The sequence below is a fragment of the Astyanax mexicanus genome, chromosome 16 (genome assembly GCF_023375975.1).
Source record: "Astyanax mexicanus isolate ESR-SI-001 chromosome 16, AstMex3_surface, whole genome shotgun sequence".
In the NCBI taxonomy this organism is placed as follows: Eukaryota; Metazoa; Chordata; class Actinopteri; order Characiformes; family Acestrorhamphidae; genus Astyanax; species Astyanax mexicanus.
The window spans coordinates 5,188,932-5,208,609 of NC_064423.1; the positions used below are offsets into that span (position 1 = coordinate 5,188,932).

Sequence of the window (19,678 nt, forward strand, 5' to 3'; positions counted from 1 at the left end):
GTGGACATGCTCACACTACACACTTCAGAGCAGACAGGATTTATGATGTTTATGCTTGCATGTATGTGTGGTATGCATATATATTTACATATATATGTATGTGTGTTTGCATGTACAGGTATAGTACAGTGATATAGTTTTGACTTTTTATTTATTCATACTTACATTTTCAGATTAAAAAAAATAAAAAACTTTAATATCAGACAAATATAAGCTAGGTAAATATAAAAAGCAGTTTTTTAAATGATAGTAAAGAAAATGATCCAATCAAGCCCTGTGTGAATAACTTGGTTGTAATCTTATCAACTGCAATCATTTTTGTTATAATTTAACTGTGGAGGAATTTTGTTTCACTCTTCTTTACAGAATTGTTTTAATTCAGACACAATTGAGGATTTTCCAGCATATAAGTCCTGTTTAAGATCATCCACAGCATCTCAATCAGACTTTAACTAGACCTTTAAGTCCAAAATCTTCATTTAGTTTTTAAGTCATTCAGATGTGGACTTTGTGTTTGAGTGTTGTGGGTCATTGTCCTGCTGCAGAACCCAAGTACACCTGAGCTTGAGGTCACTAAGGAACATATGTTCGGATATTCTCCTTCTTCCATCTATTACAGCAAGTTATCCAGCAGCTCCAGACCATCACACACTACCACCACCATGTTTTACTATATTCAGTGTGATGCTCTTTTTTTCTAAAATGATGTATTTTCTAGTTTTACAAAAGATGACACACACGGGACACACACTTTACAAACACTTCAACTTTTGTCTCATCAGTCCTGTTAAGAATATTTACCCAAAGTTCTGTGGATCATCAAGATGATAGTTTGTAAATGTGAGACGGATGGTTGGGTTGTTTTTGGTCAGCAGTGTTTTTTTATCTCTTTCTTATTATTGAATCATTAACATTGATCTTAACTGAGGCGAGTGAGATCCTGCAGTTCTTTAAATGTTGGTCTGGGTTCTTTTGGGACCTCCTGGATGAGTTGTCCATGCCCTTTTTTATATGTATATATATATATATATAATTTCATATAAAAACAGCTTTTTGTGTTTTGTGTTACCTATGTAATCTTTGTCTGATATTAAAGTTAGTTTGATAATCTGAAAAATGTAAGTATAAAATCTGAAAATACTTTTTTACGGCACTGCTTGTGACTGTTAAGATCCAGTCAGGTGGCTGAGAGGTTTTTAGGTCATTAGGTTACTGCAGGGAGGAAAAAATACACTACATAGATGTTTATGCTTAAAATGGTTATCCATTGTCCTTTAAAAAAACATCTTACAGCATGCCTTGAACATGTTAGCGTTTTTTTTTCTTCCAAAATGAAAAACAAACAAAATAAAAGATTCTAATCGATAAAAACAGATAAAAACAGACAAAAACAGCTAATATGAAATCTAACATGAAAATTTGATGTTTTACCTAAATAAAAAATAATAAAAACTAGAAAAAGGTTAACGACATTTCTCAATTTAGCAATAAATACAAAATATGATAAATATAACTGTATTATGACCCACTCACCTCCACTAGGACAGACACAGCAGCATTAGCCAGCACTATGAATACCATAGTTAGCCGCCACTTCATAGGAACACACACAATCTGGAATAGATAACAAAAACAATTCTAAAGCCCTGTAAAGTCCTTTTAGGATGGTATTAGTTTTACATAGAGAGGTGAAGTAATGTAATATAAATCATTATTAGATTTAGCTGAACATACCTCTAAAAACTCATCGATTTCAGGAACAGGGAAAAGCATAATGGCGAACAGAAACACGTAGAGGCTGAGCACAGACAACATGAAAGGCCCTGTGAACAGAAACACACACACATACACACATTTATGTTACAAACACACAAACACAAAAGGAGTGTCAATTAGATCTCAACCAATAACTGTAGAAAACATGGAAGCTGTGGTAATTCAACAGTGTGCCTTATGTATGAATCCTACCACACCTAGGTATTAAGGAGCAGTAAAGCCTCTCTGCTGAAGTACAGCTTTATAAGGGTGAGTTGTCAGTGAAGTTATTTCAGTACTAAGGCTGGGTGCAGCAGTATTAGCATTAGCATTAGCTGCTAACCGCAGTGCTAGGTCTTTTGCCGTTCAGAGGCAAGTATATCGGACTGTGGTCTGCTCAAGTGTGTACCGTTTTAAAACAAGCTACGTGGGAAGAACCGCTAGCTGAAAGGGCCCTGGGTTACCAAAATACTCAGGGATCCTTAGTCTAGCACTATCGGGTGGCAGGTACGTCCTGCTAGCGCTGTGGTTAGCGGCTAATGCTAATGCTGCTGCACCCAGCCTTAGTGCTGGAGAAACTTCACTAAAACTCACCCTTAGAGAAAATACTGGAAATCTAAACTTACTGTAAATAAACAGCAGCGCTTTACTCACCCATACAAACAGTTTTTAAGAGAAAAATCTGTGTAAATTAACATCCAGCTCTTGCTTCATTTTGAATTTTTTTTTTCTTTTTTAAGAATTACAGTTTTGTTTATTTAGGTGCTTTCCCCAGCTTTTCTATTAGAAAGGGAAACATCGCTTAATGCACTTTATACTTCAGTGCACCTTATAGTCCGAAAAATATGGTAGAAAGAGACTAGCACTAATAAAACACACATGCACAGTGACAGGAGGCTCTCACAGTTTTTGTAGCTGGGCTGGCGGAAAGGTTTGCCTTTGGAGAAAACGATGGCGACGATGAGGTACTGAAACGAGGACACGTAGAACAGGGTAGTGTTCTCGTAGTTCATTATGTTGTGTTCATCGGGCTCCTCCATCTCCGTCATGTTCTCTGAGATGTTGAGGTGGATGGAGGTATTGCAGGCACTGAAATGCAGAAGCATTGAGAAGGTTAATCTGTAATCTGAAAGAATCTCCTGTACGGTTTTGCAGAGGTTTGGTTGGGTGAATAACGTGAGGCGGTACTCACTCGGACTCCGGGGTCCAGGTCTCGTACCACGGCTCATGGCGGACCATGAGGAAGGCGAGGGTCTGGAAGCCCAGGCAGATGAGGATCTGAGTCATTACAGAGAAGAGCAGAGGACCTGAGATCAGACCGGAGGGGGGGCGCCGAGACACCAGCTCCTTCCACGCTGAATTCAGACTCACTGAGAGAGAGAGAGAGAGAGAGAGAGAGAGAGGGAGAGAGACAGAGAGAGAGAGAGAGAGAGAGAGAGAGAGGGATACAAAGAGAAAGAGAGAGAGAGAGAGACAGAGAGAGAGACAGAGAGAGAGAGATATACAAAGAGAATTACAGAGATATAGAGCGAGAGAGAGAGAGAGAGAAAGGCGAATGAGGTGGGTTTTAGATGAAAATTGGTTAATTGTGCTAATGTGATTAATTTAGTAAGCAATACTCACTGGTAAACACAATAAGAAGGATGATTGCGATGTCAATAAAGAGAAACTGAAAGTCTCCAAGATTGCTGAGGATCTGAAAACGAAATTTCAGTGAGTTAATTTGGGCAATTCAACATCTTTTTCAGTTTAATAAAATACATGAACTTTTTAACACCAATCAATACGGCTGCAACTAATGACTATTTTGGGTTAGAGGGGGAGAAAATTAGTTTGTGGTCTGTTCGAACCATTTAAACATTCAAACACTTTAGTTTTGTATTTTACAACCATATAACTAGTTCTGAGACCATTTTTAGTAAGGAGGTTATTAATATGCATTATTAATATGCACATACAAATAAATGAATAAATAAATACACGTATAATGTATAGTTAAATAAATCAATAAGTTATTTATTTATTCCTGCATTTATTATTTATTTCTTAATGTATTTATTTCTGTATTTCTGCATTTGTATGCTAAATAGGTAGGCAGTCCTATTCTCACTCTAATGCAGGATTGGTCGACTGGTGAATCCGACAGTAGCAACCGGTTTGTAACTACTTCTAACTACAGTTTCAACGGCTAGAGATCCATGAGAAGGGTCCTGAGCACACCCAGATTCACGGCTGCTACTCTGCAGCCTACCGCCCTCCCATACCCTGCACTACCGGGCGTGGGGGAGCCATCCCAGTGCAGTTCCTTGCCTGGCGCCTAACGTTAGAGAAGCTAGAAACTGGTTACTTCAGTCTGATTCACCAGTTGACCAATCCTGCATTAGAGTGAGGATAGGACCTACCTAATTAACATACAAATGCATAAATACAAAAATAAATAAATGAAGAAATGTGGAAATAAATAAATAAATGAAAAAATATATATAAATAAATAATGTGTTTATTAACTGATTTATTTATCTATACAATTATTTATGTATGTATTTATTTATTTTATTTGTTTTTTTCATGCTCCATATCTTAGGACCAAACATTAAAATACAAGTTATGAAATAATTGTTCCGTCATTTGTGTTGCATCATGATTTAAACCTTAAAATATAGTCATGTAGACACAATAACAAAAAAAAAAAAAAAAAAAAAAACATAAATTAGCTGCTTACTGAACTTATCTGATTCGATTTCCAATATTCAGAAATGGACCTCTGCTTTGTGGACTAGAATAACTGTATATAACTGGTTCTGTAAATAATTAGTCCAATTATCTGATAGTTGATTATTTTGGTTTATATCTGGTTGGATATCAGATCCTAATATCAGAGGTTTAAAGGCTATAAAATACAGACTTTAATTTGAGGTTGGCTCTTTACACACTAAGTGTATTGAAATCTGTCTGAGAACTGAAGGAAAACACTCACGTAGTAGAGCAGCGTGACGCTGATGTACTGGATGATGCTGTACAGAGCCATGAACTTAAACACACAGAAGGAAGTGATGAGAGCTGCTCGGCCTTCTCTGAAATAAAGAAGAAAAACATATATTTCAGAAAGCTGCATGGGTTTGTAACATTTTTAATGAACGCACCTTCTCATCTTCTCCCCCTTTAGACCTAAGCTACAGTAACATCTGATCAGAGAATTAAATCACTGTTGCAACCAGAGAAAAAGGATGGATGCCGTGTCGTCGTTCCCATTCATTCAATAAAAATGAAGCCAAAATCTTCCACCATGTTGGCGATCCTGAAACCCGAGTCTGCGCAGTAGAGACCAGAGGAGGGAGAAAGACTGTGGAGAGACAGCCTACTCATTTAAATAGCCCCGCCCCTGAGGGCTGCCCCCACAGAGCTATACACAGTCTATGTTCCCACCCATACAGTCATTGGTTCCACCCCGTCTAGGTGTAACCCAGCCCTTTTACACACCAATATCCACACCTTTTTGAATATAGAGCTGAATAACGTTTTAAAAAACGAATTCTGTGTGGATATAAAAATTTAACAATATAAGCAGAGGTTACACTAGCTGTTACATTTAAACAATGTAGGTAGAATTACAGTATATATATATAAAAAAAAAAAAAAAAAAAAAAAAAAAAAAAAACGTGACTGAAATTTGCCTGTTTTGCCATTAAAACCTATGTGGATGGGTGGGGTTACACAGCTTTCTGAAACCGAACAGCAGGGGGCGCCGACCTGTGGTGGCTTCACTTTTGAGAGACGATGCTCTGTCCAGCTATACACAGTCTATGGTTACAACCATTTCATCTAAATTATACTTTCCAAACCATTAAATCTACAGTAATACCATACCAAGTGAAAGTCTTATCATTTTAAACCCTATAACTTTATATCTAATTTTACCCATTGTGCCACCCAATCAGCTGCTACTCAGCTGTATATGCTCAATCATTAGTAATGCCACAACACCAGGAGGGTGAAGACTAGCAGATGCCTCCTCCGACACATGTGAAGTCAGACTCCGCCTCTTTTTGAACTGCTGCTGATGCTGTAGCACTGCCGAGTAGCATCATCACAGGGCTAACACTCAAAGGAAATCGCAGCAACTCAGTTCTGATACATCAGCTCACAGACGCAGCCTTGTGCTGATCCACATCACCATAGGTGTGATGAGGGGAAAGAGAGAGTGCCATCTACTGTACCCACCCAGAGAGAGAGACCAAAGCCAATTGTGCTCTCTCAGGGCTCCAGCAGCTGATGGCAAGCTGCATGATCGGGATTCGAACCAGCGATCCCTCGATCATAGTGGCAGTACTGGTCTTACCTGATGAGGTTGGGCACACAGGAGATGTTGGGGGTTCTGGAGGTGAACGGAGAGGCCACTGAGGCTTCCAGCTCAGACAGAGAGATGCCACCGTGAGCTCTCTTCAGAGCCTGAGGAAGAAAATGGTATGAGCCAATCAGAAAACAGTGCTGTTATCTCACCATGGTGTGCACACTCGTGTGTGTATTTATTCATAGTCTTAAAAGCCTAAAAGATTAGTGTAACATGAAACTACTCAAATAAGAAAATGCAAGGAGGACTTACACCACAGTCGTTGGCGCCATCTCCACACATTCCAACAAAGTAACTGTACAAGAGAAAGAGATACACACAACAAAAGCTTACACAACAAACAGTGGTGTTTCAAAGTTTATGAACCTTTTAGAATTTTCTATATTTTTTGCATAAAAATGACCTAAAACATCATCAGTTCTAAAAGTTAATAAATGGAACCGAGAATATTATACTAGATAATTTATCTATTGGGGAAAATTATTCAATATAACATATTTTTGTGTGGCAAAAGTATGTGAACCTTTCCCCCTTTGCAGCAATAACTGCAACTAACAGTTTCCGGCAGGGGTCTGCCATATCGTATCGTACGTGATATCGCCAAAAAATGTAAATATCGTGAACGATATTATACCCTGAAATATCGTACCATATTACCCAATTACCCACCCCAATTATCTAATTTAGCAAAAGAAAAATTCACACTGTTCTAGTTTAGTTTAGTCATGTTTATTTCGGTTGAAAACACATATACATACACATAAACAGAAATGTTTTCTGTTAATAAGCATATCAACAACACAAATATGAACCGAAAAGGTATAGGCTGAAGCTTTGGCTTATTTTTGCCTATCCTTTTTACATTATCTCACATTCTATATTCCATTATTTTGCAAATCAAAAACATAAAACTTCTAACTTCCCATTATGTATCGACTAGAGACAGATTATATCTGTCCAGTATCATTTATTTTACTTTAATCCTGAATATATGGAGATATTTGGAGTACATTATTATTAGTATCATGACATTCTGGATCATTGACTTCTGTAACAAATCTGATAAAATAGTTTTTTTTTTTTTTAAATATCTCAGTTAGCCATATCATATTGCATGCAATAATACAATTTTAAATAATTTAAATAATAATTGTCATATCGGCAAAAGTATTGTTATCGTAAAAATACTATGAAATATCGTGATATTATTTTAGAGCCATATCGCCCACCCTTAGTTTCCGGTTCCATGATAAAATTCCACAAACTTGTGCAAGATTTTTTTACATCTCTGTTCTTTAAATAAAACAGGCTCCGCCCACCCACACCTGATTATCATCCCACTGATTTTACCATCTAACTAACTGCTAGTCCTAGAAGTTCACATATTTTTGCCACTTAAAAATATGCAATATTAGATAATTTGCCTCAACGAATAAATTACCTACAATACTTCACAGCATCTGTGTTACTGAAGAGGATAAAATACTCCTAAATAAGCAAATACCAGGAATTATGGATTATATTATTATTTATATTGATTATAGTGATTGTAGTGCCGCCACATGGAATAATGATGCCGTAACTCGAATGGGGGGTGGGCATTGGAATGATACAGTGATATTCATATTTTGCACCACTCTCAGTTTCTGTGTGTGTGTGTGTGTGTGTGTGTGCTGTGTAATAACTCACTCAACACTCTGTAGCGTCTCCACCAGCTGAGTCTTCTGATCTGGAGCCATTCTAGCGAACACTGTCCCATGCAGAACCAGCTAACCACAGCAATGAATAAGAAACATTCAGTATTCCAACCTCAATCATCATATTCTTATCATTTTATCATATCTACGAGCTTATTAAAAGAGAATAAATGACCCATGATGGATAATGTGTGAATTTCTGACCTTCTGGAGCAGATCCTGGAAATGCTCAGTGATCACAGCGAAGGATTTGCCACTCATGGCAAAGTGGTACTGCTCCACAGCCTTCTGCTCCTCAGGCTTATCATCCAAGCTGATCTGCACCTCCTGCAACAGAGAACACGAGATATTCTATTTTAATTTATAGTAATGGTGTTATATTTCTTTGTATACCGTGCACTTAAAACCCTTAAAATTTTCCAAAAATCTAAAGTGTATGAATTCTACCAGTCAGGTATTAAGGAGCTGTAAAGCCAATCCACTGAAGTACAGAGTTATAAGGGTGAGTTTTCAGTAAAGTTTCTTCAGCTCTAAGGCTGGGTGCAGCAGCATTAGCATTAGCTGCTATCCACAGCTCTATCTCTTTCCCCGTTCAGAGGTGAGTATATTGAACTATAACTGCTGTGGTCTGCTGTGGAGTTTACCATGTTAAAACAAGCTACATGCAACAAACTGCTAGCTGATAGTGCCCTGGCTTACCTGAACACTCAGGGTTCTTCAGTTTAGCGCCATCGGGCAGCATTTGCTTCCCGCCTGCTAATGCAAATGCGAATGCTGCTGCATCCAGCCTTAGTGCTGGAGAAACTACACTAAAAACTAGATTTATTTATTTATGTTTTAAGATTATACAGTACCAGTATAAAAAAAAACAAAAAATGGACACACCTCTTTTTATTCAATGTGTTTCTTCTTATTCAATGTGTAGTTTTAGTCATAATTTAGTCATCTAAAATGTTTTTAATTTTAGTCTGGTTTGAGTTCAATGTGTTTCTTTCTATTTACGATTTTTTTTCACATTGAAAAAATTAATATTAAAGACATTAAAGCTATACAGCAACACATGCTGAATTATTTTATAAACAAAAAGTTGTGAAAGTGATTTCTTATAAATAAGTTAGCAAGTTATGGCATGATATGCGTGACAGAATTTACCTTAGGTGACCTTATGTGCGCTTAGTAGGGGTTCTGTATTCTTATATTTGTTTTGTCTGATTCTGTCCTGTGTTCACATTTCTGTAAAGCTGTTTTTAAGCTCAGGCTGAACCTGGTGGCTTTTTTATTCTTCTTGCATTTTTAAACACTAACTTCCATCAGTTTGTAAGGAATCTGTTTGTTCAGCGGTGCAGAACACTGTACCGGCTGTGAAGAACAATCCACCCATTCATTTATTCACCTAATTCCTCCTGACATTTCAAGTCACGCATGGCTTTCTTCCCCTGGTGCCAAAATAACTGAGCCGGCTGAAGATGAAGGAGCTGGGCAGCAGTAAATGAGGGAGGGAGAGGGTTCTGGATTACAGACTAATGCTGCTGATAGAGCTCAGAGTCCTGCAGCTGCAGTAGCGGAGACTGTGCAGCAGGCGGCGCACACTGACCTCCAGTACAGCGGGCTTGCCGGAGAGCTTGCTGGGATTGTCGGCGTAGCGCCAGTTTATCTTGGCCGCTTGTCCGTCTTTGGGGGGCAGGGCGTCCGCAATGATGACTCGGTCCTGTGGCGGGATCATGCCGCAGTCCCGCGCCACCGAGATGGCGGTCAGCATGTTGTCACCTGCGAGATAAAAAAGAGACATCAATAAAAATCACGAGCTTCCATAAAAACACGCCGAACCTGCTGACATGACCTGAACATCAGTGTTAATTTTGACAGCAACACTGCAAAAAATCCATTGGCAAAAACTAGACAAAATATATGCAAATTAAGACAAATATATGTATATTAAGCAAAGATATCTGCCAATGGGGTAAGCTAAATTTTCTTACAAGAAAAAGATAAGATTTCTTACAAAAAGCAATGGCAAAGTCTCCAAATGAGTGAAGTAACACCTAAATCAAGCAAAAAAAAAAATATCCCTGTTTTTGAACACAATAATCAGAATAACTTGATTGCTGCTTGATTGTGCTTATTTTAAGTTTAAATTACTTAAAATAAGGTACAAATTCTAAGTAAGAATGATTAAAATAATTATCCCTAAAACTAGCCAAATAATCTAACACTTACACAATGCTTAGTAAGACAAAAAGTCTTATCAGAGAAGAAAATAAGATTTATTGCCTTAAATTTAGAAAATTTTACTTGCTAAGATTTAGTTTTTGCAGTGCAATTTGAATAAATTTTATAAGTCATAGTCTTGTCACAAAAATGGCATTAAGTTTTAGTCATAATTTAGTCATCTGAAATAACATTACCCTGGATACCGTGGCTCTTGATGCATCACAAAGACTTGCTGTCTTGGTCACATGCTGGTCACATGCTCCAGCAAGACGTGCACCAACAATTTGTCCTCTTTTGAACTCTGGTATGTCACCCATAATGTTGTGTGCATTGCAATATTTAGAGCAGAACTGTGCTCTTACCCTGCTAATTGAACCTTCACACTCTGCTCTTACTGGTGCAATAATGTGCAATTAATGATGATTGAACACCAGGCTGCTCCAATTTAGCCATGAAACCTCCCACACTAAAAATGACAGGTGTTTCAGTTTCATTGTCAAACCCTCTGTATATTCTGGAGCTGTATATTACATAGTTACTGTAACACTTTTAATATAGTGTACACAATACAGTATTTCTCTAACATTTAGACAGCTACTCTATCTAGAGTTAGTAATGTTAATGAAGGAGTTAATCCTGTTTAAACCCACCTTATTAACAAGTACAGGAAATATAGAAGTCAGTGTTTAAACTGTTCAGTGAGCAGAACTGTCCTTATTACACCATATTCAGACTATAGATTATTGCGGACGTAATTTTGTGTTTACTAAATCACCGTTTTTTTTCTTGCACTGGTCTCGTGCTGCAAGTCCCGCCCACACTGTAACCTCACTGGCTAAATAAGCATAAGGTGAGGCCAAATCAGGACGCTTTATTTCTCACTGTGTGTGTGTGTGTCTTCCTCGTTCGCCCCCTTTTTTTTCTCGCGCTCTCTCTCTTCACTCTCGCGCTCCATCACACATTAACGACGTGTCGACTATAACATTCCGCGTCGACAATTTTTTATAGTCGACGTTGTCGATTACGTCGACTTATCGTTGCAGTTCTAACTATCATAAGCATATAGCCGACTAAAACTACGGTCAATTTAGTCGACTAAAATGTAAAGGGTGTAAATGTAAATGCTTCTTTTTAAATCAGTTCCCTTACATTATTAACAATACTCTTATACAAAATGAAACATTAATTAACCATTTGTGTAATATTATTAAGGTTTGAATGTAAAATATATTTGTAATTATATATGATTTAACATATATTATTATTGCAGGTAAGTGACAGTAAATATTTAAAATGTGATATTTTGTTCTTGAAATCAGGTCAGAATTAGATGTATGGAATGTAAAACCCCTAATTAAAGCACTTGAAGTTTAAAAAAGAGGAAGGAGAAATATAGGCACTGATTGGTTGACTACCCCGCTTGTCCCGCCTCTCCACCTTCGCTAAAGTAGTAGTGATTAAATCTCTTCCTAACTGCTCCCTACCTTTCACAAAACTAAATTACTAAATTAGCTCTGATTGGATTTCGTCCCTGCCAAACATTTTTGTCTTGTTTTTATTAATTGGCACAAATGTCAGTTAATTTCGTCCTTGTTTTTATTATTTTGTGCTGTTTTTATTTAGTGATCGTTTTGTTTTCATCTTGGAAAAAATAAAAAAGGTTAGTTGAAGAAAACTATGACAAAAATTATCCGTCAACGAAATGAACCCCGCAGAGCATCCCTCACGACACAGCGAGGAAACACAGAGACAGGTTGTGACGCTCAACTCAATCTTACAGTGTGATTACTCTCACAATGCAGCTCTGAGCCCAGACTGAACTTTGGAGCTCTTTGCTGCTAAGCTGAACACTCAGACCTTCATTAGTCAGGATTTCAGGAATATCTACTAAAGCTGTGAAAATGTGAGGGGTATTAAACTGCTACCAGAGATTATAGGTTTATAAAGAGCCTAAACACCACCTATTTCCCCCCATTATATAGAGCAGAATATATAATAGAGTAAATGGCATGAAATACAGGGACGCACCAAAATGAAACTTTTTTTTGTCTGAAACCAAAAAATAGATTCTATTCATTTTGTCTAACTTTTGACATGGTTTCTACAGTGGAATACATACAATAGCCTGCCATATTTTTTCTTGACACGATAATAAACTACCATTTTATGGTCTATTTTTTTTTTTTTTTTATAAACAGGGGCACCGGACTATAAGGCACATTATACAACACTAGTAAGGAAGTTTATTAAAAAAATAATAATAATCGTGTTTACAAACTACAACCTGATTGTAGAACCTAACTGGTAGAATTCATGCATAAGACCCATAAAATTAAAGGATTTTAAGTGTACCTTATAGTGCGGTTATAATACGGTAATAAAGAGTGATAAGAAATAATCAGACCAGTTTAGATAAATGACTGTACAACAGCATGGACAGCACAACGTCTCTCCTCACCTTATAGACTGAAAAATACGGAATATTGCACATTCTACAAAAAAAAAAAAAGTACATATTTGTTACGTAGTAATGCAGTGAATTTAAGATAATAACATAAATAGATGGCTGGATTTGCAATGTATTAATATATTTTTGCACAAACACTACAAATATAGCACAATATAATCATATATTTGTCACTTCACTGCAATAAGGCTTGGGTTCAATTCCCGATCAAGGTGGCCGGTTCTTTCTTTCAAAAATGTTCCCCATTTCTGCCTAATTTTTGAACTGCAGCTGATGCAGCATTGCCGAGTAGCATCACAGCGCTAACACTCGGAGGAAAGCGAAGCGACTCGGTTCTGATACATCAGCTCACAGACGCAGCCTTGTGCTGATCCACATCACCCTAGGAGTGATGAGGGGAAAGAGAGCGCGCCATTTAATGTACCCACCCAGAGAGAAACAGCAAGGACAATAATAGGTAATAACAGGTAATGGTGAGAGACTGAATGTGATTGTATGTGTAGTAGTGTGTGTTAATAGCTGTGTTTCCGTACCCGTCACCATGACTGTGCGGATGTTTGCCCGTCGGAGGTCCTCCAGCACTCCCGGAGTCTCAGCCTTCAACTTGTTCTGCATGATGATCAGCCCCAGGAACTCCATGTTGGATTCTATATGATCCCTATAGATTCAGAGCAGAGCAATAAACATCAATACAATTAAATTAATACAACTTTTAGCAGTAAATGATCAACACCAGCAGATGACACGTCTCTCCAAACCATCACTGATTGGTGGAAATTTCACACTAGACCTCAAGCAGTTTGGACTGTGTGTCTCTCCACTCTTCCTCCAGACTCTGCTCCCTTGATTTACAAATTAAAAGTAAAATTTACTGATGATCAGTGATGGTTTGGAGAGACATGTCATCTGCTGGTGTTGATCCACTGTGTTTTATTATCAAGTCTAAAGTCAGTGCAGTTTTGTTTTCTCTCAAAATCTTACAGCACTTCATGCTTCCCTCTGCTGATACCAACTTTTATAGAGATGTGGATTTCATTTTCCAGCAGGACTTGGCACACCGCCAACACTGCACCAAAAGTACGAAATGGTCTTACATAATATTCTAATTTTCTAAAACACTGATTTTTGGGTTTTATCGACAGTAAGCCACAATCATCATCAACAATAAAAGAAATAAACGATTAAAATAGATCACTGTGTTTAATGAATCTATATAATATATGAGTTTTACATGTTCAACTGAATTACTGAAATAAAGTAACTTTTTAATGATATTAAAACATTTTCTCTAGTACCTGTTAACATTCTGTACTTTGTGCCAGGTGAGTTTGGACTCCAGTCGTCGGTGGGCGAGGGCTATGACGCGGAAGCCTTGCTTGGTGTAGTCCTCCAGTACCTCTGAGAAGTCCGGCGGCACTGTGGAGCATTGTGGGAGATTGTTGAGGAGATCTGAATAGAATGTCTTAAACTGCAATAAAATATGACTTTAAGCTATAAACTTTACAGCTTCATCCAGTTCAACCCACCCGTCTCTCTCTTGCACAGACCCGCCACCACCTCTGGAGCCCCCTTAACGTAGGCATCCATCCTCTTCTCCCCAAGCAGACGAGCCACCACACTCATCCTCTGCAGCGCCGAGGAGAACGGGAACTGACGCACGATTCCAATCTCGTACGACACCTGCAGGATACACCATTAAATACCCGCCCCTAAACAGACTGAATAAAGACTGAATACAGACTGAGCTCTGAGACGGGGACTCGGGTACTTACTGAGAGTTCATACAGCTCCTGTAACACAAGAATAAACTGATGTTATCATCAGGGTTCATACTCGTTTTAACCAATAAATTCCCATTATTTTTCATAACCTTTTTTAAGGCTTTTGTTTTATATAAATTACCTAGTAACCACCTTGCAACACCATAGCAACCACTAGGGGTGGGCAATATTATATCGTATACAATATATCGTGACACAGAAATATCATGATATTAAAAATCCATATGGTGATAATAGGACTGTTCTGTCTTAAAAGTAGTCTATTATTTACTGTGAAGCTTTAGGTGTATTTATTGTATAATTGTTTTAGTTTGCAGTTTATATGCATGCACTAAATATTCTGCAATATTTTTTGCTGCATTATATTATTTTATGCTATATTATTTATTTTGCCACATTATGATTATTCTGTTTTACTATTATACTATATTCCTGAAATTAATGAATTATTTTAGTTTTTCCATATCGCCAAGTATATCGTTATCGCAAAAATACCCTGAAATATCGTGATATTATTTTAGAGCCATATCGCCCACCCCTAGCAACCACCACAGATAACACCTTGGGTTGCGTAGCAACTGCTTAGCAACAACCAAGCAAACACTTAGCAACACCCTGGATACCATAGCAACCACCTAGCAACACCTTAGCAACCACATCGGATACAATAGCAACACTTTAGCAACCACCTAGCGACACCCTAGAAACCACCTAGCAACATCCTAGCAATCACCCCGGATACCATAGCAACACCATAGCAAAAATGTTGACACATATTCCTTATGTTAATAATAAATTGTGTCAGATCCTGAGAGCTCCATTATGTAGAGACAAATTACTAAATTAACTCTGAGCTGATATATTTGTTTTTTAGCTCAAAATAGATTTTCTCCGTCGATAAACAGAAACACAAAGATTTGTAGACCGAATTTCCAAGACTTTTCCAACATTTTCTGGGTATTTATATTTTTCCAAAACTTATCCAGGCCTTAAAAAATTGCTATTTTGAAAGAATTTTTGACTTTTCCATGTTTTTCATGACCGTACGAACAATATACTATTACTGTAATAACTTTAAATAAATAATAATAATTAAAATAACAATGAAGTAAGACAGACTAAAGATAAATTTTCTTATCATTATCTGTACAGTGGAGGGACATAGAGAAGTAACACACCATGTCCTGCTCTGGAGACATCGCAGGTTCTGGAAGAAGCTGTTTGGGGGGACGCACTACAGTGGGCATGATCCGGTTATGGAGAGAAGTCTCCTCCTCTGTAGCCTCCTCTAGGATCTGAAGCACAAACAGAGTAAAATCAACACAAAATCCTTCTAACTGAAAGATTAAATTGCATAAAAGTATGGCAAAAATCACAATTTTAAATATGTTGCCACTATGATATGGAAAACGCTGGTTTAAGTCCTGGTCATGCAGCTTGCCATCATCTGCCAGAGCCCTAAGAGAGCACAATTGGTCTTTCTTGCTCTCTCTCTGGGTGGGTACAGAAGATAGTGCTCTTTCACCTCATCACTCCTATGGTGATGTAGATCAGCACAAGGCTGCGTCTGTGAGCTGATGTATTAGAACCGAGTCGCTGCACTTTCCTCCGAGCCTTAGCGCAGTGATGATGCTACTCGGTGATACTACAGCATCAGCAGCAGTTCAAAAAGAGGCGGAGTCTGACTTCACATGTATCGGAGGAGATGTGTGCTAGTCTTAGAGTGTATGAGTGACAGCATGAGTGATGAGGCACAAACCCAGCCTGTGGCCTCAAACATCTTCAGGTCCAGAGGGTCTCCAGAAAGCTGCCCCTCGATCTTGGTGAGAGAGTGACAGGTGGCCATGCAGGCCACGAAGTGAGTCTTCACCAGGTTCTCCTTGTAGGCATTTTCCTCTGTGTGGTGGAAGCTGCAGGTCATGAGACAGAACATCATCATTAAGATCGTACACAGAGGACGTGAGCTGACCAACGACCAGTTAAATAAAGACACATTTTTATAGCAGCGTCCAAAATTAAGGTCTTCTTCAACATGTGTGTAGAAAAGCAGCTCTGCACATACAGGTGCATTTTAAAAAAATATAATTTAAATAATGGAAAAGTTACTTAATTTCAGTTGAAAATGTAAAACTCATATTATATAGATGTATTATACACAGAATGATCTATTTTAAGTGTTTACTTATTTTATTGTTGATGATTATGGCTTACAGCCAATGAAAACCCCAAAAATCAGTGTCTCAAAAAAATTGGAATATTATATTATAAGACCAATTGGTACTTTTGGCAGTGTTGGGCAGTGTGCCAAGTCCTGCTGGAAAATGAAATCCACATCTCCATAAAAGTTGTTTTCAGCAGAGGGAAGCATGAAGTGCTGTAAGATTTTGTGGGAAAACAAAACTGCACTTTAGACTTGATAATAAAACACAGTGGATCAACACCAGCAGATGACAGACATGTCTCTCCAAACCATCACTGATTGGTGGAAACTTCACACTAGACCTCAAGCAGCTTGGACTGTGTGTCTCTCGACTCTTCCTCCAGACTCTGCTCCCTTGATTTACAAATGAAATGTAAAATTTACTGATGATCAGTGATGGTTTGGAGAGACATGTCTGTCATCTGCTGGTGTTGATCCACTGTGTTTTATTATCAAGTCTAAAGTCAGTGCAGTTTTGTTTTCCCACAAAATCTTACAGCACTTCATATTACAGCTTCCCTCTGCTGATAAATTCTTCTATAGAGATGCAGATTTCATTTTCCAGCAGGACTTGGCACACTGCCAAAAGTACCAATTGGTCTTATATAATATTCTAATTTTCTAAAAGACTGATTTTTGGGTTTTCATTGGCTGTAAGCCAAAATCAACAACAATAAAATAAATAAACACTTAAAATAGATCACTCTATATTATATAGACACATCTATATAATATATGAGAATTAGAAATGTAAAAAAAAGTAACTTTTCAATTATATTCTAAATGTTTAAATGCACATGCAGCTGCACTGTGCATACATACATGTGCTAATTGCAATTATTGTGACAGGTCTAATGCTTAGAGCTAAAATGCTCCAACACTGAGAATACCACCATTACTAATGATGAGAATTACGATGCCCACCTTCCATTCTCCACCCTCTGCACGCCCCACAGATCCAGCCCGTCCTCGGTGAGCGTGCCCGTCTGCAGGAGAACAGACAGAAGAGGAGTTAGGCGAGAGGAGAAGCTGAGGTCGTAGCAGGCGAGGCTGTTTCACGGAGTAAAACAGCTCTGCTATTGAAGTAAATCAGGCATTCAGAATAAGAGCATGAAGAGTGTCAGCAGAAATTTCACTGCCACGCTGTAGAACAGTGATAATAACAGCTGAGTGTGCGAGAGAACCGGGCCAGTGCACCACAACTGCAAGAGGATAAAAATATAATAAATAAAATAAAATAAAAATAAAAAATAAACTAATAAGAAAATATATTTTTTTAAGACCAGGAATTATGGATTTATTGGTGTCAGTTTCACAGAATTTACTAATTAAACTAACTGTTACTTTTATTATAGCGCCACCATGTGGAGTCTTAGCATATATAGAATACCTATGTTTAAATAAAATGTCAAATATTTGAGCTACATTTTAATATGATTGAAACATTAAAATATATATATATTGAGATATTGATATATTGTTCCACCCCATTGTGAGGGGGAAGCTGCATAGCACTAAAGTGATAAAATAATGCTTAAAATACTTCATATTTACAAAATATTTTGTTCCTCTCAGTCCTAAACTGTGCATTTTTCATATAGTCATACATCATATAGTCCACAAAAAATGAATTCCCCTTATGTCTCCTCGACACCAAAAATGTAATAGATTAATCCTGGAAAAAGTAGGAGTCCTTGTTTTTTGTTTTACAGTAGATAAGAGCAATGACCTCTAGTCTTGCATTAGAAAAATAACCTATTTATTTAAAGGAGAAATCTGGTGTGAAATGATGGACTTGGGTTGTAGTGAAACATGAGAACTGGTACAAATATTTGTAGAATAGCCCACTTCCATTCAACCCCAGCATTTTAAAATACAGCGCTTTTACCTGATGCTCCCAACAGGCTTACAATGCTAGTGATAGTGGCATAGAGTTACCCATGCAAAAAAAAAAAAAAAAAAAAAAAAAAAAAAAAAAAAAAAATATATATATATATATATATATATATATATATATATATATATATATATATATATATATATATATATATATATATATATATATATATTTTTTTTTTTTTTTTTTTTTTTACACTATTAACAATAAACTCCACACACAAAAGTCGCTCCACACACTTTGTTTTTTAGAATTCTGAGGGCCCTGATATTTTAAACAAACAGCTCTTTAAGAGTTTTGAAAGGGCACAGATTTTAGTTTATTAAAAAAAGACCAGCATAAACGAAACAGGCAGGAAAAAGGATTGCAAAATTAATTCTGTGGAAATGCACAAATATTACATAGATATTTTTAGACAAAGCAGGAATCCAGAATTTTGCAATCTTTTCCTCTATTCTAGCTTTTCGTTTCTGAGAATGGAGAATTGTGAGAAATATGGGAGGTTGCCCTGAATATTCTTGAAAAGTGTTAAGTTTTTGTCTCTCTGTCGCGCTCAGTGTTCTCGTTTTCTCGCCGGTTCTCGGGCTTCCTATCTCCTTATAAGGTCGTTTTTTCCCGGCCGCATCCCAATTCACTAGCCAGGGCATTGATAGTGTATTGGACAGTGACCTTGGCGACATGGGGAGTGGTGTGTGTTTATTATTATTATTATTTTTTTTCTTCTTGGGTTTTTCTGCTTTGAGATCAACTGTTCTGCAACTGGGTTCAACAACCCTCTGGGCTAGAGAGCTACTAGTCTGTAGCAGCACTCCATCCCATTACACTTCATTTTACAACAGAAAACAGAATTTTTTTTTGTGTCCCGCCACGTAACGGCTTGGAAAATATCTGGCCAAACTTAACTGCGACCCCTGCTTTAAAGGTTTATATAGCTGTATGCCACTTTAATGAGGAAGGAGGCTTAGGCAGTGTACTGTAATTTCCGGGCTATTTAGCACTCCTGAATGTAAGCCACACCCATTAATTTTAAAAAGAAAAAATAAGAGTTGTACATTTACAGGCAGCACCTGACTATAAACTGAAATTGTCCACCAGATTTGATATATTTACACAGAAATATGTTAGAGAAACTGTTAATTAAATATGTAAGTATGTATGTACACCAATAACTTTACATACTGTGAACAGTGCTACAACATGGCTAGTTTAAAAAAAAAATTAATAAAAAATACAGTCTACCAGAAAAAAGTTATGAGAGTAAATTCGTAATATTTCGAGAATAAAGTAATAATATAAAAATATTAAAAGGGAAAAGTAGA

The 19,678-nt window shown here is 37.3% G+C and overlaps 1 protein-coding gene across 2 annotated transcripts in view; it reads right to left on the reverse strand.

Moving 5' to 3' along the window:
* Nucleotides 1–19,678, reverse strand: part of atp13a3 (ATPase 13A3) — an 88,581-nt gene that overhangs the window by 16,058 nt on the left and 52,845 nt on the right. For both annotated transcript variants that reach the window (XM_049465734.1, XM_049465733.1), the window contains exons 15-32: nucleotides 17,387–17,448; nucleotides 16,022–16,172; nucleotides 15,441–15,557; nucleotides 14,254–14,271; nucleotides 14,008–14,161; nucleotides 13,777–13,897; nucleotides 13,015–13,139; nucleotides 9,398–9,570; nucleotides 8,008–8,130; nucleotides 7,796–7,875; nucleotides 6,359–6,401; nucleotides 6,095–6,204; nucleotides 4,733–4,829; nucleotides 3,379–3,451; nucleotides 2,948–3,125; nucleotides 2,660–2,844; nucleotides 1,735–1,823; nucleotides 1,534–1,614 (exon numbers count right to left, since the gene is read on the reverse strand). In XM_049465734.1, coding sequence (XP_049321691.1) covers nucleotides 1,534–1,614; nucleotides 1,735–1,823; nucleotides 2,660–2,844; nucleotides 2,948–3,125; nucleotides 3,379–3,451; nucleotides 4,733–4,829; nucleotides 6,095–6,204; nucleotides 6,359–6,401; nucleotides 7,796–7,875; nucleotides 8,008–8,130; nucleotides 9,398–9,570; nucleotides 13,015–13,139; nucleotides 13,777–13,897; nucleotides 14,008–14,161; nucleotides 14,254–14,271; nucleotides 15,441–15,557; nucleotides 16,022–16,172; nucleotides 17,387–17,448 — 1,980 coding nt within the window. The remainder of the gene's footprint in view (nucleotides 1–1,533; nucleotides 1,615–1,734; nucleotides 1,824–2,659; nucleotides 2,845–2,947; nucleotides 3,126–3,378; nucleotides 3,452–4,732; nucleotides 4,830–6,094; nucleotides 6,205–6,358; nucleotides 6,402–7,795; nucleotides 7,876–8,007; nucleotides 8,131–9,397; nucleotides 9,571–13,014; nucleotides 13,140–13,776; nucleotides 13,898–14,007; nucleotides 14,162–14,253; nucleotides 14,272–15,440; nucleotides 15,558–16,021; nucleotides 16,173–17,386; nucleotides 17,449–19,678) is intronic.